This window comes from Aythya fuligula, chromosome 2 (genome assembly GCF_009819795.1).
Source record: "Aythya fuligula isolate bAytFul2 chromosome 2, bAytFul2.pri, whole genome shotgun sequence".
In the NCBI taxonomy this organism is placed as follows: Eukaryota; Metazoa; Chordata; class Aves; order Anseriformes; family Anatidae; genus Aythya; species Aythya fuligula.
Genome location: NC_045560.1, coordinates 125,694,281 through 125,717,947, shown reverse-complemented (window position 1 = coordinate 125,717,947; position 23,667 = coordinate 125,694,281). Strand labels below are relative to the sequence as shown.

The following is a 23,667-nucleotide window of genomic DNA, read 5'->3' as shown; positions in this document are numbered from 1 at the left end:
TTTGGGAGATTGGTTCAGCAATATTTCCTGTCTATTAGGTGTTTATTTGTTAAAAGACTAAATGCATTTTGTAGCGTTTAATTAGCTTTGAAAATCCACGTTGTACTTTATGCTGCTAGCTCTCTATCCTCTTTTAAAGAGGTGCTTAATTCCTTAGAATGCCATCGCACTTGGAGCCATGTAGTTTTCTTGTAGAAATATTATACAATGTAAATCTCAGTTATGTCATTAAAGGGTGGATGGTAGGAGAGCTTGGCTATGCTATGCTTCATTAAAATCATATAAAGTTGCTAATCTACCTCTGTGAAATGTCATGAATATATGGAAAAGTTAGCCTCTGGCAGGAAAGGAAAAAAGGAATAATGCAACTTCCTGTTCATGTATAAATTTCTTTTGCAGTTATTGGAAACACAGTTTTGAATTTAACCTCTCCCTGGTGAACTTCAGTTTTATGTGTTCTTTTAGACTGCCCTTATCCCATTCATTTGTGCATACTCGGTATTCTTTTTCTCATGCATGCAATAGTATGTGTTAAAAGTGCTACTAATTAAGCAATTTTATTTTCCATCCCTGTTTGAATATGAACAAATAGATTTGCTGTCACTAACTGATTTAGGTGCATTGTGGGCAGGCATCAAGACAGAAGGTGGATTGGCACAGTCACAGTCACCTGGACAGACAGGATTTCTAAGCTACGGTGCCAGCTTTAGCACACCTCAACCTGGACAGGCTCCCTATAGCTACCAGATGCAAGGTCTGTATATATAGATGTTACCATTAATTAGATAGAGTTAATGCTGCATTTTGTTTTTCCTTTTTTTTTTTCTTTTTTCTTTTTTTTTTTTTTTTTCCCCTTGTTTCTTTACATTCCTGGGATAAAAATGAAAGTTTGCTTGAGCACTTACCTCTGATGTTATTTCAGTTGGAGCTGAAATGATGATTGCCTTTGCTGAGAGCAGCAATGGGCCAGCTCTCAGCAGTTTGGAAGATCCCTCACTTAGTGACTTCATTAATTCTTACATAGTGAAGTGTTGTAGTGTTACTACAGTAAAAATGTTATCTCCAAATAGCAATAGTTAAAGAAATAGTGAATGTGACGAAGTGAGTCCTGGAAAACGTGTCAGGATTATGAATTTAGGAAGTGCCAAATATAATTTGACACCTGAGTGTATTCAGGGAGGGAAAAGAAGATAAAAATACCTACTGCAGCTGTGGAGGTAGCTAAGTAATGATTGAAGTCTGTTTCTTTGAAGTCTATTTAAAAGCTGTAAGTCTTTGTATGTGTGAGCTATTATTATCAATTATATTTTGTAGCTCTACTTGCCTGTTTAGTCTACTTAATATCTCTCCAACCTGTTCCTCTGATTCATTTTCCCCCTTCTGTACTGGGAAGCCCCTGGGTGTGCCTGGTTCTGAATTTTCACCATGCGTTTTTTAAATACTAGTAGTTATTTTTGGAAGTTTTCTCCCCTAAATTTGATGGTTGAAATTAGCTGCATTGCAGATTTTAGCATTGCTGAAATAAGCAATTTGTAGAGCACTCACAGAGTTGGACCATGTTTTTTAAGTCCAGCAACTCTATTGTTGTGCACCATTCAAACTGCCTGCTGTCATATTAGCACTCTCTGAAATGACTTGACGTAGACGTGCATTCAAAGGCAAAGTGAATGAGGTTTTGCTTTTGTACCATGGTTTTAAGGGTATACTGATCTAGTCCTTTGCTTGGATACAAGAGAGTGTTTTGTTTTGATTTGTTTTGTTTTTGTTTTTAAGTCCTCTTTTGAACTGTGTATCGAGTAGCTCAGTGGGGCAGAAGTGACCATCTGACATCTGAAGTATTTCTTACTTGTAGTGTGCTCTGTCAAGGAAAAGGAAGGTGGAGTAAGACCAGCATGCTAACTTTTCTCTACACATCAATTAGGGGTGAACTTCTACTCATTTGAGTAAATATATCCATAACTAGTTCACTAGTTTTGCTTCCTGCAGATAGCCACAGCATTTTAAAACAAAACAAAACACCAGTCTGTAAGAGACCTCAAGGTACTTGACAGCAGCTATGGGGAACTCCTGGATAGACATTCGAGCTTTTAAGGAACTGATAATTCATGGCAATACAGATATTGAATAATCATGTCTGTGTTCCCTATAATATTTGTTGCAGTAGTGCCTTCCTGCCACAGTTATGTATTGGGATCCTGTTATGCTAACCTTATATAGAAAAATGAAAAAATAGTCCCCATATAAGTCAGAGGCTAATGTAAAACACTCAGGCTAGCAGGGCATAATGTAACAATAAAGCTGACACTGCTTAGGCAAAATAAATAGTCGTCACCACATATTGGTTATCTAACAACTCTAAAGGTTTATTTTGTAAGATACAGAGCAGAGGGATGTCAATAAAAAGGGATTTTAGGGAGGATAATGAAGTGGTTTTGCAGATGTCTATGGGAAGCTCATTTGCTGGAGGAAGGAAAGGGGGAGCAGCATAGAATAATGTGAGGGAGTGCTTGTTGGAAAATCTTAAGAGTAAGCAGTGAATTCTGGCACTAGTAAAGCAAAGCTAGGATTTGGTCAATTGACTAGTTAAGAGATCTGTCATAGGTGTTGCTTTGCTTTATGCAGCATGCAAGATGTGTTTAAGAACATAATTATCAAGGCCATGAAAGGGTGGCAGTTGTCAAGAGACTGAACAGTAAGATCTTGGAAAGCATTTCAGTTATACAGATTGAAACGCCAGGATCTAAAAATATTCTGCAAAAGAAATGTATTAAAGATGACCTTCTTTTTGAAGCTCTAAAGGGAGGAGGGACACAGGCATTGATTTTGTGATAGTATTGTTCCCAGGGTTGAGGGAGGAGGTGGTCTGAGTCTGGGTCCTTCTCCAGCCAGGCTGTTCTTGGGCTGAGAACTGCACGTAGGAGGCAACAGATAGCCAGGTGTTTGATTTGGGCAGAAGATACACAGGTAGCAGTGGGAGAGCCTGGAGTCCTTGTGGTGCATGTATCAGTTCTGTCATGCTCATGAACGGTAACCACAGTGTATGGACAGGAAAAAACTAGTCTCCTGCAGAAACCTTGCAGAGCGTAAGAATGGAAATAAGGAGAATGTTTCCAATGAAATATTGGTAGAGTTATTACAAGCTAAGGAAGAAAACAATCTCATTGCTAACCAGGTTTTTCTTGCTGCTAAATGTTGACAGTATAATATTTATACTATATATTTGAATATATGCTTTTAATGGTTTTATATTTTTAATGGTTTCATTAGTCTGACTTTTGTATTTCAAATGACTTAATTCTTCCTTTTGATTGACCAGACGTTAAAAGTAAACAGGAGCTTTTGTTTCCCTTTCCTGGTTTAATTTTGGAAGAAGAAACCATTCATAGTTTTGACTATTATTTAGGGATACGATTGATTCTCTTGACAGAAGACTGGGGTAGTGCTACTGCTGTTTGGTTGTTTGTGCAGAAACCTCCCGAGAGTGAAATGAGTTTATTCTCCCTTTCCCTCAAGCAGTGTACGGGCAGGCAGCAGCCTCAGCCTTGTCATAGTCTGCCATAGCCGTTCTTCATCTCCTGCGTGTGGCTGCTGAGCTGCTAAATGAAGATAATGGATCCCACAACCTTCTTCATAAACAAGTGCTACATGCCAGTGCACTTGGGGCCCTGTTGGCACCCTTGTCTACAGCAAATGGGATTTCCTAGAGGCCTAGCAATTGCTCTGTTTATATTCCCTGATTCGGGTTACCTTGTATTGAAAAGCCTTGGAGGTATTCTAGCTCTTCTCCCTGAGGTGAATGTCTCTCTGAAACACCACAACACGGCATCGCGGTGCGTGTGCAGTCAATTAAACCCAGTGCGTTTCCTGACCCTGCTAAAATTACAGCATGATTAGTCACTGAACAATAGCAGAGGGAGAGGCTGCCAACTTCTGAAAATGATGAGGAAAATCACTGTGTACAACTCCTTGCTGAAGTTATTCTGGTAATTGGATTTTTGTTTGTTGGGAATTTATTATCCCTGTAATGGGGGGTGAGGAGAGGAGAGGATGGGAAGAGCACCTACACAGTTTTGCTTGCCTCTCTCTGCTCCTGCCCTTGCTTTAATGAGTTTGTTCCCTAAGCTTTTTTTCATATAAGTTGCTTCATAGATGTTGAAAGACCACTTACATGACTAATGACTGTGGGAATGGGCTGCTGTTCCTATATTGGCATGGTTACAAGGATTGCTCAGTAAGGATAAATGAAGTGGGGAAGCACTGGGGGAAAAGGCCAAGGAGAGGGCTCCATTTGCAACTGTCTTCTTGAGTATCCCCTTTGCTGTGATAAAAACGTAACTTTTACTGTGCACTGGGGTAGCCTACTGCTGGAAGGGTGCTAAACCTGTGATGAACACCAAAATTGTTTTAGTTACAATGACTGTGATGTTTCAGAATATACTAACCAACTGGCTTGGGAATTCATCCTTAAAAACTAAATGTTAAGGTAACCAGTTATTATTATACAGTATAAAAATATTGTGCTAAATGGCTAAGCAGTTACTAGGACAACAAGGGGGAGTTTGCCAAAGATTTTTAAACACTGTAAGCAAATGGAAGAAACCTTGAGCTTAAATAGCCCATCTGGCCGTCCTCAGCTTTCCCAAGAGAGCTGCACTAAACTTCTGCCACATATATTGTGCCCTGATGATAGACGTAGCCCATGGCAAGGAGACTGAGCTAGGAAAGCAAATGGGCTTCTGTGGAAAATACACAGGGGAGGACTGCATCCTGCCCATGGTGGCAGCGCGGGGGCAAGGCCTGCTCCGAGAGCTGCTGCGCTGGGCCCAGCAGGGCCCGGCAGCCTTCCGATGCTGGCTGGGCTTCCCAGCTTTCATGTGGGCTCTTGCTCTTTGCCAAATAGACCTTTGACCTGAAGTTGACAGCTTTTATCACATTTTAAAGCTGCATAGTTGGCCAACTTGCCACAGTAAATCTTGTGCGTTTTGTGGTTCTTATTTTTGTGTTTGTTCAGCTAATGCAGAGACAGCAGCTCTATGCCACACTGCATCTGGTTATTCAAAAAACAAATGGCAAAACCTTTTTTTTAAAAAATATTTTAAAAGCAACTTTAGGCCAGTAGTTCTGGGTGGCCCACAGAGCCGTTTCTGAAAAACCTGCTTCGTGTTTGTTACGGTCTAGGAGACCCCCACCCCTCCTCCATAGGAGCCAGAACTGACCATAAGATGAAAGGGAGAGATCTGTGTGTTAGTATGTGTGTGTCTTTGTCTGAGGGCAGAGATGCTGGCTGCCATGTAATTACTTTTCTCATTTGCTCCTGCAAATTATTTGCCAAACGTTCTGTGGAAAGATAATGTATTCATTCAAGAAAAGTTTTGTGGGTTGTAGTTGTGTTTTTTCTTCCTTATGACTGTGAGAGGCATTTCATATCTTTTCAGAATGGTTCAAACCACGCACCTATAAAACTGGTGTTTGAGTGTATTACTGCATCACTCAGAAATAACTGCAGAAATAAAAAAGACACAGTAACTTACATTCTTCCATCCAAAGCACTCTTAGAAATAAAATAGCATTTCAAAGTTTTGCAATTTAAAATATTTTTCAGCTGTATTTTGGCTCTGGGTTTTGTTATAATAAAAAATAACATCTGTTTTCCAATTTTAAATTAAATTTAAAACATGTTTTTCTCATTAGTACTGTTTATCTGTACTATCTGCTAAACTTGGATGTCAACTCTTCTGCTGAAGTAATCTGATTTTAGTTCACAGGATTAGTAGCATCTATCAACAACCACAGAGCTTTAGTGCTAATAGCAAATACAAGAAAAATGTTTACAGTCATTATCACACATTAAGTTTAAACTTCATTTTTTCACTCCTACTGCTGTCGGACATACTTCACATCTCTTACTCTGAGGCTTAAGTGGTGTGCTTTTTTAGTAACTTTTGCAATTGAAGCATTTAAATATTTTTCCTTCTGACATGTTATAGCTAGGAATTTTTTTTTTTTTTTGGTTTGTTTAAAAAACTTATATAGCTCACAAATGCCCTATAAGGGCTGTGCTAAGCATGCAGTCCTGCCTGCATTACTTGCTGTTTGGATTTGCAAGAACTGTCACTTTTCCCAATGAGTTGTGTAAGATGTGGTTGTTGAGTTGTGTTGGGCACACCAGAATATTGGTGAATCTGTATCACCTGGCCCCCTGTTGGCTTTCATCCTTCCTTGCCTCTTTTGCTCATCTGCATCTTTTTCTTCCAAGATCTCAGTGCTAAGCAGGTTTCAGTGGCAAGGGAGGCTGCAAACAGCTCGTGTGCTTTGATGCGAGTTCCTTGCTCACTGGTGCTCTCCTGCTGTATGAGTTCAATAGGTTGCCTCATTACAGACTTTCTGGTGGCTTACAGAGCTTCACCCTGTGTATCCATATGTCTCAGCTGGTGGCTGTGTCAATCCTGGGTTATAACCAGCAAGGGCAAAACAGCTGAAAGGGGGTTGCTGCCCTTTTAGTGGAACGGCTTCTCAGGTTAGATATTAAACAAGAGACCCATCTGTCTATTTTTGGTGGCTCATGAGGGGGATGTGAGAGGAGAGGGAGGTGAAGGCAGTAATTCAGTCTCTGGGCTAAATTCAATCTTCAGTCTCTCTTCTAAGAGAGGTACTTTTTTCCCTTGTGTCATGCCTGATAGACTCTATCAAAAAAGTAGTTTTACGGCCCAAGGCTGTCTATGATCGATTAGTGAATCCTAATGGCTTCACAGGAAGGCTAAGCATTTTTGAAAAGAGTGTTATGGCTTTTTTTTATTATTATTATTGTTTTGTTGAGGCACTGAGGTTCAGGGATAAGAGGTCGAAGATAAGAGGACAATGCTTGAAGGCAGCAGGAGAAACGGAGCCCATGGGTTCAGTGAGGGGAGATATCATCTCTCAGGACAAGGCTCAAAGTTACTGTTTGACAAAAAAATGAAAGGGAAGAAACCCTGATTGCTATCTGATCCTAGGTGTCTGCAGATTCCTGTCTAACTTTTAAGTTTCTGTCAAAGCAGGGTGTTTTTTTTGTTTGTTTGTTTGTTTGTTTTGTTTTGTTTTGTTTTTCAGTAATGAAACATGGGGCATAGGAACAATGAATTATCACTTTCCCTGTATTAACATATTGCAGAGCTGATGACAACCAGATCATTCAGCATATGGGAAATATTACCAATATGCCATATCCTTATGATATAATCGCATGATGGAAGTTATTCTCTGATACTGTGTTTTAGTAATTCACATAATTTTTCATTTCAGGCAGCAGTTTTACAACATCATCAGGAATATATGCGGGAAATAATTCACTCACAAATTCTACTGGATTTAATAGTTCACAGCAGGTAAATTTGTACATATGACTGGAGGAAACTTTGACAAACTTAGAATTCTCATCCACTGAAAAAACATAGCTCTTAAATAGCTTTCTGGAAAGCTATTTTCTCAAGTTAAATTAATGTTTATAAATGTTTTTCTTCAAAATGTCAACTTACAGTATAGAACTAATTATCTGGGTTTGATGTCCTTATTCACACATCTTCAGTAGTTTGTCTAATAAGCTATTTGTATGAGAAGACATACTAAATTATTTGTAATTTAGATATAGTTTTACTGCTTTGCAGTTTTAGGTCCTATAGCATCCAGTCTAGGAAGCATACGTGCTGAAAGCCTGACATGTGTTTGTAGTTATATTTTGGAATTTATACTAAAAAGTAGCAAAACTTTGATAGACTATTCAGTTGCGTATTTTTGTCTTGCAGGAATATCCCTCTTATCCCAGTTTTGGCCAGGGTCAATATGCACAGTATTATAATAGCTCACCGTATCCCTCGCATTACATGACAAACAGCAACACCAGCCCGACAACACCCTCCACAAATGCAACATACCAGCTACAAGAACCACCATCTGGCATCACCAGTCAAGCGGTTACAGATCCTGCAGCAGGTAATTACACGGATTTTATGGTCCCTATGAGGCACATTTTTGTAAGTTGAAAGGGGGTTGAATTGGATTTTTTTTTCTGTATAGTCATAGTCGGCTTTTTTTTGTTGTTGTTGTTATTATTTCTTAATCCTCAGCCTGTGACACATCTTGCACAGATTCTAACAGAACACAGACTAAAGAGAAATGGGGATCAGTAAAAGTTTAAGTCTTTTACAAAATACAAGTTTTTATATCTATTTGTAAAATGTTTGTGTTAAAAAAATTGCAGGATATAGGAAAGACTTTACACTAAACCAGAACCTGCTGCTTTTAAGCTCTGTATTCATTAAGATAAAATCCTTTGATTTTCCCAAAGACTGAAATTGAGAGGCCTTCAGACCACAGCCTGAGTGTCCACTTGAAAGGGAGCTTTTGTATTTTTCACTTTCAGAGGACATAATAATGCTTGTAATAGGTAGTTGAAATTGCCCAAGTGTTTCCATTTTAAGTAAAGATTTTCAGTGGCTTGTCCCTTTTCCCAGTTGTTTTACCTTTCTTGACAGAATTTGGCAGTCGTTTACTGGTGGAGGCATTTTTTGAACATGTATGCCAAACTGCTCCAGCTGTTTTTGGAAATGAGAGGTGAAAAATACTTTTCCCATTATTTAAAAAAAAAAAAATACATTTTTTAACAGTTCAAGCACGTCAGTAGTTAGTAGATGGCAGTAGTTTCAAATCTGTCACAGAGAAGGTCCAAGTTTGCAGATGTATTTCTCAGTAATGTGGTGTGTTTCTCAGCTGTGGAAAAGCACCTATGATTTGGCAATGCTACCAAGAGCTTTTATTTTGGAGGTTTTGTGGGGAATATTGTTTTCAGTTTTCTTGATCTACTTTATAAGACCAGTCTTGCATGTGCAATGTCAGCTTCAATATAATTTCCTTTTGTTTTTCTGTATGGGTGTGTATGTGAAGAAAATGCATGCAGTGTTGTACCTTTTCTCACATTTTCTGAAAATAAGTAGGGAAGAAAATACAGTCAGGGCACACAAGATCCCACATGTGTGCATCAACGTATTTGAGAAGGGAATCTTTTTAAATATATGAAAGCATATTGGTGTCTGTAGCTTTCAAATATACAGATGTATAGTGGAATCTGCATAATGATTCTGGTTTTCACTTTGCTTTTAAGTATTTAGATTTGTTTTCTTGTGGTTTTATTTGTTGTTTTCTTTTTTTTTTTTTTTTTTTCTTTTTAACTTGGAAGCAATAAATTTTTCTTACCTTGAAAAATAAACATGATTAAGCTTTAGCTTTTATCAAGATACTTCTATTGAATCATTGCATTATCTGGGTTGGGGTTCTTGCAAGATCTTCAACTTTAAAAAACAAGCAAACAAACAAACAAAAAACTATTTGATATTTCCTAAAAGCAGATATGTATGGAGAGAGGAGGTGTATTATTCCCAAGCTCAAATTTAGTGGTTTAGTCAAAGTCTTTCTATTAGTTTTCTGTGCTCCATACTCCTAGACAGGATTTTTCTATCACTTTCCTTTTCGAAAGGCTTTCTTTTCTGCCTCAGGTCTGCTACATTGCTTTTAAGGAGGTTTTGTCTGAAAATTTGGAAGAAGATGATGGGTTTTACCATGGATGTATCAAGCTTATGCTTCCACGTGCATTCATGGGATGTCCTGTCACTGCTCTGCTTAGACATAGCCATTGCTTAGTCATGTGCACATCTACTCTGATATTGCTGGGAATGCCTTCTCTTTCCTTTTATATTACTGATGCAATAATTCCCAAAACGAAGTTCCTTCAAATGGTTTGCAAGTAACAAGTCTTAAAGTAACTGATTTATCCATTTGTCTTTATGTATTTTGCTGAGGCATTTAAGTTACTCAGGGGAGAGACATCAGCACCTCTAGAGAAATATTTAAAGATTTGTTTAACTATAATCTTCATCCAGAGGCACCAAAGTCTCTCCAATGGTATGAGAGCAGCTTAGGGTGGCTGACCCTAATATAGCTTAGTGCTGGTTTCCTATATTAAAATTAGGTAGGATCATTTCACTGTCTCACAAACCCTGAACCCTGGTAGAAGCAGCGACCAGTCAGTGTATCTAGTGTTGTGTCTGACATCTTCCCTTGGATAATATTAATTTTTACTTTCTTCTTGCTTAGGCTTATCACACAGCCTCTGCTGAGCTCATACAGAGTATGTCTGGGAGATAAAACGACGAAGTGAAAGTGAAGAGGGAACAGCATGGGAGAAGGGAATTCTAGTTGAGTGGCACAAGTGAAAGGCATATTAGAAAGAAAAAAAAAATCACAGAACAAATGAGCAAAATAACCAAATTTAATATAAATAAATAAATGAAATGGAGAAATATATTACAATTAGTCATTTTTCTGTAGAATATTTTACATCTGGTCAAGTTGGACTGCTGCGTTTCTGCTGTGATTGGAGTGCCATATGTAAGGGATAGTAGGGAGCAGTGCAGAGCCATCGTGTTAGGCTGCTATACCCCTTATTAGGATGGGCAGCAGCTGCTGAATTGCAGCTGTTCTTTGTGGATGTTGACAGCCCTAGACATCTTGTGTATTAAATATACATATATATGTAATCTGTGCAGTTCTGAAATATGCCAGGACAAGCACAGAACAGCCTTCAGACTTCACAGAAGCAACAGAATCATTTGACAGACATAGGGGTTTCCCATGAATTTTCACCAGTAAGTGAAACACAGTAGTTTGGTAACAAACAATGTGAAAAGAGAAATTATGAGCTCTAGACATTTTTAATAGAGTTTTGCAGACTCAGAAAGCACCGATATTTTGACTTAAAATGTATTTAATTCTTTTTTCAAATATAAAATAATCCTTTTATGGTTTTCCATAGTCCTTAGTTAAATATGCAGTTTTTCTCATTCGATCCAGGACATCCAGGGATGCTTGCAAAAAAATAAGAGATTTGTCATGCTCGGTATTTCTTCTTTCTCTTCCCTTTGTGGATCTGAAAAAATTCTTGTACATCAGTCACTAAACCTCTTGATTACACAAAGGTTGATAGTTCCTGTCTCTGTAAATCATACATATAAATTAATGTTATTTTATTGGGAACTTGGGAAAGCTGTAATTTTGCTAGTGAAATAATCAGAAAATTATTAAACAAAACAATAAAGTTTATTATGCTATTTAACATTTTTAATATATATTTCAGATTTCATTGGAAATTTTATTTTAATTCAAAAGTAAGAATCTTTAAAGGTTTGTGGCTTTCTTCACTTGTAAAATTCTAACTTTCACTTTACAGTAGAAAATGCTTTTCATCAGAGTAACAGTAGAATATTAAGTTCATTCAGGGAGGAGTTTTAAATCCCTATGTGAAGAAATTATCCCAGGTATGAACTGCAAATTGCTAGCACATAAAAGAAGTAATAATAACTGAAATTATAAAAATAGTAAAAGTACAAGTGAGCAATAATTCACTATCCCTTCCAGTACTCAAATTCATTAAAGTAGGTTCAGAGCAAACAAAAGGAAGTATTTCTTTGTCCTGCATATAGGTAAGCTGTGCAGCTCCTTCCTGCAGGATATTCTTGATGTGAAAATTTTATGCTGGCTCAAGCATTGTCAATCTTAGAAAAGCCCGAAGATTAGACACAGATACCAACTTTGTTTCAGGAGATTCTTGACAGAAAAAAATGTCTGTAGACAGTGGATGAGGGCATGTGTCTGGCCTTTTTACATTCTCTTAACTGGATTCTTGATATTGAAATTTATCCTGGACTAGTAGGCATTTTGCACCAATCCATGATGCCTGACCCAATGTTTTCAAATTTGTTTCCTCTCAAAGAGGAATGACCAAAGAGGAATGTGTATTTATAACAGTTAATGTAAAAATTGACTACTTTTTCTAAAGCTTTAATAATTTTCTCTTGCAGTATTTCAACTCCATCACCGTAGCTGGTAACAGGAATTTCTTGACTTGTGCAAATTTTGGTTTAGAGATGCAGACAACAAATCTGATTTTATCCTTTTGTTTCATAAGAAGCTGTATTTATGATTTATTACATAATATTTCTTATTTCTCACTAAGAGAGGGCTGCACTGTTCTTTAGATCTGATCTCTCAGTTTTCTTGGTTTCTGCAATATCTGCAATAAGTCTGTTTACAATATTACTGGAAGGTGGAAGGTTTTGTGCTGTTTTGTTTTGTTTTGTTTTGTTTTGTTTTGGTGTGTGGTGGTTTTTTTGTTGTTATTGGTTTTGGTTTTGGTTTTGGTTTTGGTTTTGGAGGTGAGGGGGAGGAGGGAGAGAGGGATCCAGATTATTCATGTACTTCGTGTACATGAATTCATGTATTCATGTACAGATTGAAAACCCCACAATTTCTTTGCTAATCAAAAATTGTTCTTAGCCATGGGTCACGATTTTGCTTTAAGGGCCAAACTTCTTTTTCCTTGAACTCTATATCCCAAAAGAATATAGTGCATATAGTATTGTGAAAGGGAAAGTACCTTTACAGTTTCTCCTAAGTTTCATAACAATAAATTAAAGATAAGAAAATGGAACAGAGCAAAGATACTTTACAAGCAACTTTTCACTACTATCTGTGCAGAAATATATAGTACTTATTCACAGTATATTACTGGTGTTCTATTTACACTTTTTCATAAATAAAAGTAAAGAGTAAATCTGGAGTATATATTTACATAGGAAGGAAACAATGAAACTTCTGTAAAAACTGAAATGAGATTGGATACAGTAATAAATAGTAAAGTACAACACTGGTTTTGCTTTTCTGATATTGGTTGTTCTGTTTTTTACATTGACAATTTATAACTTTTAACTCTTGCATTGCATTCAACAGTATATAACCTGACTAATCATCACAATATAAAAACTTAATGCACCTTTCAGTATATATTTCTAATAGATAAATAGGATTATTTTTTTTTTTGTAGGATTAAAAGTAATAATTATTTCAAATCATTTAAAACCATACATAATGACTAAGGAAGAAATTGAGAGAGGTACTACCTGCCCATTATAGGCGTCTTTTCTTTCCTTCAGCACTGTAAATTGGAGAGAAAGCTCCAGACCACTGCAGGGGTTGTTAAGACAGTTGTTATTGCACATAGTCATACATAATGCCTACTGCTATTTATACTAAATACTGTTATTATTTTTTTTAATTATTTTGAATAATTTTGAGGCTTGGCTACCCAAGCCTCAGAATAAATAGTCCTTTTTGCCTATAGGTCTAATAGCTTTTTTATCAACAGACTATTTAGGATTTATGTCAAACTTATAATAGTATGCTAATAGTCTTCAATAGACAAACTAGATTCATTTTTCACATGGAGAAGATTTTGGCTTTTGGTCAAAACAGCATTAGAGATTCTTCGTGTAATATCATTAGCAGGCATTGTTGTATTTATTGCAATACCTTCTTAGTGCTTTTACTTACAACTAATGTAGTAGTCATATTTATATAGAAAGTAAATAAAATAAAATAAAATAAAATAAAATAAATGCATTGTTCAGTTTTTGTTTGGTTTTATGTAAGAGCGTAAAGGAAGAACTTGATATAGTGCTTATGAAATCTTTTTTAGCTTTATAGAAAAGTCAGAAAATCATAGCATGAGACTGACACTGAAACAATCTGTATCTTATATTTTTATTTTAGTATGCAGGAGTTGAAATAATGCTTGCCTGAGAATTTAAGATATTTATTCAAAATTAAATATAAAATTTGAGGGAAATCTGGACGTAATATAAATGGAAAATATTTACATATACCTACTTGCAGAGACATTTGGCTATACTAGCTATCCTAGACCCATCTTGTTTGTATAATTTACATTGTGACATGAGATAGGATTACTTTGATAATGGGGACTTACTCATTTTTGCATACTCTTGAAGTGTAGTAGGGAAAGTCTGATGAAATTTGCAATGCTTTTGTCAATAAATCTACCTACAGACTCACCAGTGAGAAATACTTAAATAAGTACTTTAGAGTAATTATGAGATTTTGAGATTTCTGGGACAGATAGTTTTCCCCAGATTTGTCATTTGATATTATTCCTGTTTAGTGAAATCAATAGTAAGAAAATACAGCAATTACTTATGGGGAATTTCTGTAACAAATGAAAAGAAGCACAAAATAGTGTGTTGCAAATGTGACTCTGTGACTCTATAGTCTATTAATAAGTAATGGAAGCATTCTAATTTATGGGGTGATGGGAAATATTCTTGTGTGACATAAAACCATCAAAATTGCATACAGTGCTGTGTGGCACGGAAGTATACGCTTGTGACACTGCATGTCAAGTTGCAATAATATGGTTCCTTGTGGCGTAGTTGATATTCTACTGTAGTATGATTCATGTATTTCAGGTAGAGCAGAATGAAAATATATTTTATTTTTCAGAGTTATGTGTTGTTTTTGTCTTGCTTGGGAAAGGAGATAGACACTTACAGAATCTGCGTTTATGACGTTAGTTGTTTTCTTTTTGTTGTGTTTTGTTTGTTCATTTGGTTGTTTTTTACTGTATAGAGAAGTCAAGATTGAGTCTTTTACACTTGGTCAAAGTCAAAGTTTGGGGAGAGAATTCAGAGTGTGGGAAGCAGGAACAAGCTGTAACACTGGTACAGAAAACCTGGAACAGAGTGCAGAGAGATCTAAAATTATATGTGTCAATTAATGGGTGCAGAATAACTGTTGATACCATATCAAAATAATGTTTTGAAGGTGTATGTAGCACACAGAATGTAGTCATTGAGACAGTTGGATCAACCGTCCCTGTACCCTACCTGCCACAGTGGCTGTAAGCAGACAGCCTGAGAGCCATGAGGACAGACAAAGTTTGTATAGGTTTTATCCTCAGCGCTTTTCTAGCTTCCAGATATTTTTCATCTCAGGGGATTTCCAAAACTGCCATTATTTGTATGTTTAGGATGTGACTACATTAGCATTTTAATTTGGAGCAGGAGTCTTTTCTGAAGAGAAGAGCTTTGGCTTAGCAGAGCAGTCCTGGCACTGCACCAGACAAAACTGACCTGAATGTTGTCCTGCATCACTTAAATCCTCCATCCCCTAACGAGGGTCCTCAGGGCACCGGGCTGGGCCTAGCCTGGAATGATGTCCCAGAAACAGACTGTGTGGCCTCAGGGTTGCTGTCACCACCCATTTGGTCCCACAGACCCAACTGCACTACCTGCTAATGCAGGCATGGCTGTAGCACCCCTCCATGTGTCTCTTCCAAGGGTATCTCCAGGCTCCTCCTGAACCCTTGTAGTCTTTTGGGAGCAAGGCATTTTCTGGGAAAAGGTGCCACAAATCTCCTAGCTGTGGTCTGAACTCCTCCTTCTTTTGTTTAACCTGATTTCTAACAGCTCCCTTTGGTGACCTTGTACTCTGAATTTTGGGGCAGGCAGTGAAGAGCAGATCCTCTCCCACTCACGGTTCTATAGGGCTCTGGGTTTTCTCCTGCACCTCCCTGTGTTTGTGGTGCCCAAGAACAGGATAAAATTAAATTAAGTGCTTTAAAAACATAGTAATTTCCCTTAGCTAATATTACAATATGTTACTATGTAGTCAGCTGAGGCTGAACAAATTAAATACTCATATCAGGGAATGTAGAATAATAGGCATAACAGTAATATGTACTGTGGCTATACAGCTTGATTTCAGTAAGGCTTTCACTGCCCTGATAACTAGACCTTTTCACTTAACAATCTTAAAAGCAAACTAGGATAAAGCAATCTAGCCAAAACTACAGCAGAATGATATAAAGCTGTTTAGGAAACCATGTCAAGAGAGAAGCCAGTAAGAGCTCGCTGTTAAAATAGAAGGATGGCTACAGCAGCATTCCTCAGTGTCTGTGTTGGGCCCAGTACCAGACCGCATTTTCATTAATCATTTAGATGACGGAACAGAATGTGTTTGCCTATTAAATATGTAGATGACACCATGCTGAGAGGGGCTGTGAGTTCTTTGGAGACAGGAGGAGAACTCAAAAAATGGAGATGTGATCTGAATAGGAGCAGGTGTGAGGTATACATTTAGGCAGGAATGATGAACTGCACAAATGTGGGATAGGGAATGTTGGCAGCTCCTTCCAGGCCCTACCTTTCCCCACAGACCGCTCTCAGTACTCCAAATACTAGTGGCACACCGAGTACCCTCAGCCGCTGTTGTTTTTCTTGCTCCAGAATTTGTCAGGGCTTGGCCTCGTCAAGGCTCAGAGCTCAGCTGGATACTGAATTCTCTAATTGGCTTTCCTTATGAGGACCTGCAAGTGACCATTGGCCAGTGAGCTGGTAACCCAGCCACGCAAACTGAGGCTGCATAGTCAACTAGCCTTAATCCAAAGAATACATGCTATGGTTTCCCTTTACATACATGAGCAACTTTCTCACACACACTGTCACGTTTTCACCCATTGGTTACTGCCATCTGTCGTGCTGCTGTAGCAGAATGGTTGCAGTGGCTGTCTCATAAGTAGGTGCATAAGTGGGTGATTATTAGCAGTGTTGTGTGTTCAGTTCATGTGTAGTATTTGGCCAAATCTTCGAGAAATAACCAGTTAAGTGTCACAGAAGTTGATCTGAGGATGGTGAAATTAACATTTATTAAAAATATCACAGGAAATGTAAACTGTCCCCTGTTAAATGGAGTCCAGGAAAGGGTAGCCTGTGAGACACAGAAGCACAACTTTGCTCTACTTTTCTTTGGATTGCTGTGTCCACTCTGGAGAGATAATAGAACAATAATTAGAGACTAGAAAAGAGGACCATCAGGGAACAACAAAGGGGATATGGGAACAATGTTCAAATACACACAGATTCAATAAAGGAAAGAGTTTTTCTCTGTTTTCCCAGAGGTTCAATTGCTGTAAAGGAATGCTAAAGTTATATTATTTGTCATGGCATGGCTATCAAAACAGCAGAGCAGATTGCCTGGAGAGATCTGTAAGAACAAGAGAAGCACATCTCTGTTGGGAACAATGCAGGTACAGTAGGTCCAAAAAAAGGCGGGCTACTGGTTGGTATCCTACCAACCTTAGGATACCCAGGTGGGGTTGGGAGCCTTTCTGTCAGGTTAGGATCTGGCCCTTTCAGACAAATGCCTTGCATCTGTAAAGGGAACATGAAAATGAATCTTCACCCAAAATTGCAGCCAAGTGTTTGAAATCTTGAATGCAGTATACACACATGAATATGTTTCTGTGAAAGTGGAAAGCTGTAAGGCTCCTATAGATAGACTACCTCCCCTGCACTCACTGTGCTCTGCTCTGCACATTTTTTCACTAGTTTTTATTTGTCATGAAGTTTTGTTTATAATTTTTCCATGCTACCCATTCCTTTTTTTTATCTAATATTATTATCACTATCCCAAGTTTAATAATTTGAATTTTTTAGGCATATCAAGTATGTGAGAAGAATTTAATAAACTGGGATCTAAAGTTACACTCCTAAAAATATTGTTAGAGGCCAAGAGCATCCCTAATTTTAATTACTCAATAGGAAATGCAATTTCTCATTACATCTGAACTTTAGAGCACATATATAAAGTATTACTGGGCAATATACCTGTTGAACAAATTCTATTCTTTTTGTTTGTTTGTTTGTTTTTAAATTATCAAAAGCCTTAAGGAAAAAGAAAAGCAAAAGAAAGAAAACAATGCAAAAAAAAAAAGCTTTGAAATAAGTTATAACCCAGAAAAATAATGTATAGCAGACAAAAAACTCACTTAAGTTTAAAATGTTGGGAAATTTTCTTCTAGTTGAATTATTTTGATTTCTTATTCATGTCTTAGTACAGTAGGTGAGAGCAATCAACACTCAATATATTAATCTAAATAATTTTGAAGTGTTCATTTTCATGGAAAAAAAAATAATTATTGGAATGTACATGGTATTCTAAGATTCAGTTTCTGCTTTTAAATATGTAGACAGCTGTGTCAACTTTTTTGTCATTAAGCACATACATAGAATCACTCTTCAGTATAGGTTGAGTGTCTTTTGAAGACTTTTATCTTGTGTTGAATACTAAGTTGTTACTCAGCTTTGTTTAACATAGTCTGAGAGACTTAATTAAAAATATAATACAAAATAGGTAATATATATGAATTTTAGTTAAGTGTAGTTTTGAAGGTTGAACATGAGAACTTCGAGACCTCTTTCCGTAATTGAGCACAAGCAAACATTATTATTTTGAGTAATTGTGAGTATGTGGTGTTACACAGATGTCCAGAGTCTCCTCCTTAATCTAACCTTTGACCTCAACAGGATGTTTTTTTTAGGAAAAAGGATCACTTGTGTGAGAATTATACCTGTCTGTTCAAAGTAGAATGCCATGGCTTAGGTTGATTGAAAAGTAAATAATATTAACAAACAAATATACACTTCTACTGAACTCTGAATAGTAGTTAATGCTGAGAAATCAAAATTTTAAATATATCATATGTTGAAAATTCTAACTACCTTCACAGAAATATATTTTTATTTTCATTTTGAAAAAAAAAAAAGAGCCATCAAAATAAAATAAAGTTTTTCTGAATTTAAGGATGCAAAACAAAGTTATGAAAAAGAGATTTTAAAATGTGTTGTTGCTTTTCTGAGAGGCATTATATGAGAAAGGAAGGATAATTTAGGTTGTCTGATTTCTTAATGTTCAAGCACTTCACTGTTTCTGTCTCTGTGGATGTTAAGAATAGCAAAACATCTTACAATTGGCATGTTTTCAGGAAAATATTTTTCTTCTAACATAAGTAAATCATTGTTATTTTCTTACCTGTTAAATGACAGTAAACATTTTCTGAAGCATAGTGTACAATAAGGTTCTTGAATATACTCATTGAAAAAGTACAGTATTGATAAGCCTTTGAGGACTACTTGAAATTTTATCTCCATGGTTTATGCATGTTTTCATTGAACATGCCCTAAGAAAATAATAAAATTGCATGCTATATTTAGAAATAATTCTATTCATAAGATTCAAATATAGTCATCTAAAGCTAAAGTGACAAGCAATTTAAAATATTTTTAAACATTTACATTTCACTTTTTACATGTTAATTCTTTTAGACATGCACTTTTTTTTTTCTACCAGTCATCATGATGATCATCTTAAAGCATGTTTGAAAACTTAGAATTGAATTAATATGAAGCTATATGATATATACATATATAATATGAAGCCTTAAAATTATTATTATTTTAGAGCATGATCTTCTGTAAAGAAGAATGGTCTTCTTTTATGATTTGAAGGAATTAAAATTTTTTGGACTTACTCATTTTTTATTTGTTTACTGAAATAAATTATTCTGTCTTTATTCTTATATATAACCTGTATTTGATCAAATTAATTTATGTAGTACTGCCATTTGCAGTTGTAATCGTTTTAATGAGTCCTAACTAAAATGATTACAACTGCAAATGGCAGTACTACATAAATTAGTTAGAACTCTTGCGAACATCTTGGTTTTAGTGTCACATCTCTAAAGCAAGTTGAACATTTTGAAGTTTAAACTAAAAGGTAAAAAGTTTGTTTCTTTAATACAGCAGAATACAGTACAATCCATAGTCCATCAACACCTATTAAAGATTCGGATTCAGATAGATTGCGTCGTAGTTCAGATGGAAAATCACGTGGACGTGGCAGAAGAAACAATAATCCTTCACCACCACCAGATTCTGACCTAGAGGTATATTTTATTATATATTTTTGACGTTATATCTTTTTTATCATTATTTTGCAGAGTTTGCAGAGAGAAATACCATTTACAAATGAAAAATAAAGTGGCAGTGGAGCCCTTATTTTCTTTCCTTTTTTTTTTTCCCCCAATACTTTTGTAGTTTTTATTCTAAATAAATTTCTTCATGAAGAGCATCTACTTTCTCTGAAAAATATTGGGCTTTTCTTTTTCCTTTTGATTAAATAATAATAATAATAATTAAGAAGAAGAAGAAATAATAATAAGAAAGCTTCTCCCATGTCAATGCTTCTCTTTGGGCAGGAGACACTTTTAGCACAATAGCGGTTTTTATTCTTTCATGCTATGTTCACATTCCCTTCAGTGGCCATACTTTATGTTGAGAACACATCTCCAATGACACACCACAGCTATGAGTGTCCACACTGCATTACTTATCCCTTCCAAAAGCTTAACCCATTTGTCATCATGGGAAATACAATCTCACTAAGACTTTAAATACTTGTATTTGAACACTTTATTTTTCATTAAAACATCATTTTGTGTGTGGTCAGAGGACAGATTTAAAGCACATATTTTCCACTGGCTGTAAGCAAAATAATTATTTACTGATGCCTCAAATTCTTACGCATGCAACATCTGAATTCACAATTTTTATTCTTCAGGTGCATAAATTCCATTAAAAATGAAAGTAGATTAAGGGGATGTAACTGCTTAGCAACAATTTACTAGTTTACTTTCATGTTAGACAACATTTTCAAGAGTAGTTATATGAACTTTGCTTTGTAAGACTTACAGAAATACAGAATTCAAATGTAAAAGATTTAATTTTCAGAGGCTTCTCTTCACTTATTTCAGTTTCTATCTCACATCTGGCTTTAAAACAATATATTGTACAATCTCATTTTCTGTGTGTATTTGACAATGACTATAATTTTATTCTAATGGAATAATTTGATATAATAGCAATTGTAGTAAAAAGCTAACAGATTGTATTACCCTTCTCTGGAAAAAAGATGCTAGCTCTGAAAATAAATGGCAAGGAAACCATGGTTTTAATATATAACCATTTCAATACAATTTTCTCATTTGTGCGCTTACTGATTCAAATTTTAACTTTCCATTTCAAGTATCAGCTTCACAGAGGAACACATTGATTTGATTCTCTTTTTACAGAGAGTATTCATTTGGGATTTGGATGAGACAATCATCATTTTCCATTCCTTGCTTACAGGGTCCTATGCTAACAGATATGGAAGGGTAAGTGTCAAGAAACTAATGGAAATTTTCAGTAATATTTACTGTTATGGTTGGTATGCAGAAAGCACAAGAACATTCGTTTACTTTTCAGGGACAAACCACTACTGGTGTTTAAAGATGTAAAAATTCAAGGAGTAAATTTATTTCAAGGAGTAATTTTTCTTTCATACTTTGCATTTACTCAGGTTTTATCTTCATCAAAAAAATTAAACAGCATTCTTTTAATTTGTACTTTAATTGTACTTTGACCACTTTAGGTTTTGTTTGTAGGTATGGAGTTTGAGAAACCTGTTGATATCTTCCAAATCTGCAAAGAGTTAATTCCTCCGAGATAGTGAAGAACTTCCACAAGTGAGCTCTAAAATAACATTTTAACCAGAGGAAGAATACTTCTGGATACAGATGGATTAGTCTAAAATATTTTAACTCAGCTTTTTTTTTTTTTTTTTTTTTTTTTTTAATTTTAATCTATGTATTGACTGATGTTTTTGAAAGTCTGCTTATGAGTCAAATCTTTCTATTATGCACAGTCTATAAATCATACCTGAACTTATGAATATGCCTGCAGACTGTGGGTTTCCTAGGTAATTCTCAGAAGAGAAACATGGTCTTAGGTGAATAAGAACAATTTATGACGGAATGCCCTAGTGAGATCAGACTTCGTTTTTCCAGGATTGTATTGAAAGCTAATGTCTCAGCTTGTGCTAGAATCTGTTTTATGCCCTTTCATGCTCACCTCAAGTGAGGTATAACAAGAATGAGTTTTTTTCTTTTTCTTTTTTTTTTTCTTGGTTATTTTTTTTGTTAATCTTCAAAAATTATCATATGAAGAATAACTGGTCTGGCTTTGTGTAATCACATTGTCTTCTTGTAAAACTTGTATTTGTCATTAAAAGGTTTTATTCTATAGATACCTGAGTGAAGGACAAAGCTACTTCTGATTCAGTCCAGTCTCTCTCTGGTTTGGGTTCTTAATTCCTTCTAATAGCTTTTTGCATTATGAAAATCTAAAGCAGTATTTCTTTGTAAGCCTTCTTGCTTGTTCAGGTGGTGTGGTATATTTTCAGAAGTGTTATCTGTAATAGCAGCCTGCCTGCTTGAGGAAAATAATTAATTTTTTTTCATTATGTACATTAAAAGCACTCTTCGTTTCTTGGGTTTCTTAGGTTAGTTAAAAAGACACTAGAACTTAAGATCTTTTGAAAATTATTCTATCAATACATGTAAACAGAAGTATTATAGACTATTAAACATTTACAAAAAGTTGTTTTCCATTCCTCAGCCTTTCTATGAGTGTATGTCAAACTCCTTCTAAAACCAGCTTTTGTATGGCACTGCAAAATCACCAAATCTGTGACAGTTCAAAAAGAGAACAAATCCCAGTGTTCTCAAAATAAATAAATAAATAAATAAATAAATACATGCTGAAAAAGGCTAAATACTCCTTGCTGAGAAGTACTTGTGTGAGCATATTTTTCCTATTTCTTTCATTAATTGGATCATGAACATAAACACCTTTTTTGCTGGATACTTGAGGCTGAGGAAAGCTTTTGGTATTTAGCTGTAAGGACACATAGATATGCATGCTGCAAAGAGAGGGGTGCCTTCTGATGGCAGTTCTGTCACTGTTGACACTGTTTTCTTGAGATGTAGCCATTACGTGGCCACCTCTCGCTGCATGGTGTATGGCAGAATAGTAGTTACACATCTCTAAAAGACAGCTGTCTTTTTGCTGTACTTCTTGCTATACTACAGCACATATATACACATAACAAGGAACTACAGGATATCATCTCTGCTAAAAACAGAAACAAAGTTTGATGTTTAGAAGGTTTATGGCATTAGTGTTTATGCTAAGAATTAATGCATTATGCACTGTGGATAAACATTATAACTTTTTGGTGAAGGGCAGCCATGTGCATGTCCTTGACTTCTAGAGATAGTTATGCAAGCTTTATTTTTACGTTGCTTTATTTTCTTAAAGTTTCATTCATATCATGGCTTCTCTTGGCTTACTGACTGTCATATAAGAGTTAAAGTTAATTTGCAGCAGTGTGAGGTGCACATTTTTAGAGCGTTTCCTACTGATTTCTGGCCCTTAAAATCAAAACTCCAGGGAAAAAATTTAATGTTTTCACAATTTAACCTCACCCCTTAAATGTTTCTGCACTGTGGTGAGGGCTAGAAATGCTCTTTTAAAAATTAAATCTAAGCTTCTCACATAATTATTAAAATACAAAAGCTGGAACTTCAAACAAACAAAAATATCCTAATTAAATAGGGGATTTGGCAGCTTGGCACTCAGCTCTTCTCATAATGCCTGAGTGAGTTTCATGGTGAATGACTATGAATGATGAGCAGCCCAGTTGCTGAAGGGATAGGTTTTCTTTTCCTTATTCTCTTCCTCATTCCTCATAACATCTTGGTTATGCCACCCTTTTCTCTATATAGCCTTTTTCATCTCTATTTATCACCTGCTCTCCTTCTGCTGCTATTGTGCTCTGATTTCTCCCTGCCTTTGTCCTTCAGCATTGGAACAAAATAATACATTTCTTTTTTGGTGTTGCGCAGCAGTATAAACTGCTACGTTTTTATTTAAAGTTGTTTAGAATTTTTTTGATTTCACAGATATGTATAAAACTAGCAGAGGAAAATGAAGTCCAGAAGAGAAGAAAAAAAAATCAGTTTGCTTTTGGATATTTCTTTATGTATATATGCATATATCTGCATACATA

The 23,667-nt window shown here is 35.9% G+C and overlaps 1 protein-coding gene across 2 annotated transcripts in view; it reads left to right on the top strand.

The window, feature by feature from the left end:
- The window catches only part of EYA1 (EYA transcriptional coactivator and phosphatase 1), a 161,579-nt gene that overhangs the window by 99,074 nt on the left and 38,838 nt on the right, over nucleotides 1–23,667 (top strand). For both annotated transcript variants that reach the window (XM_032183170.1, XM_032183171.1), the window contains 5 exons: nucleotides 617–754; nucleotides 7,282–7,364; nucleotides 7,782–7,968; nucleotides 19,521–19,663; nucleotides 20,849–20,932. In XM_032183170.1, coding sequence (XP_032039061.1) covers nucleotides 617–754; nucleotides 7,282–7,364; nucleotides 7,782–7,968; nucleotides 19,521–19,663; nucleotides 20,849–20,932 — 635 coding nt within the window. The remainder of the gene's footprint in view (nucleotides 1–616; nucleotides 755–7,281; nucleotides 7,365–7,781; nucleotides 7,969–19,520; nucleotides 19,664–20,848; nucleotides 20,933–23,667) is intronic.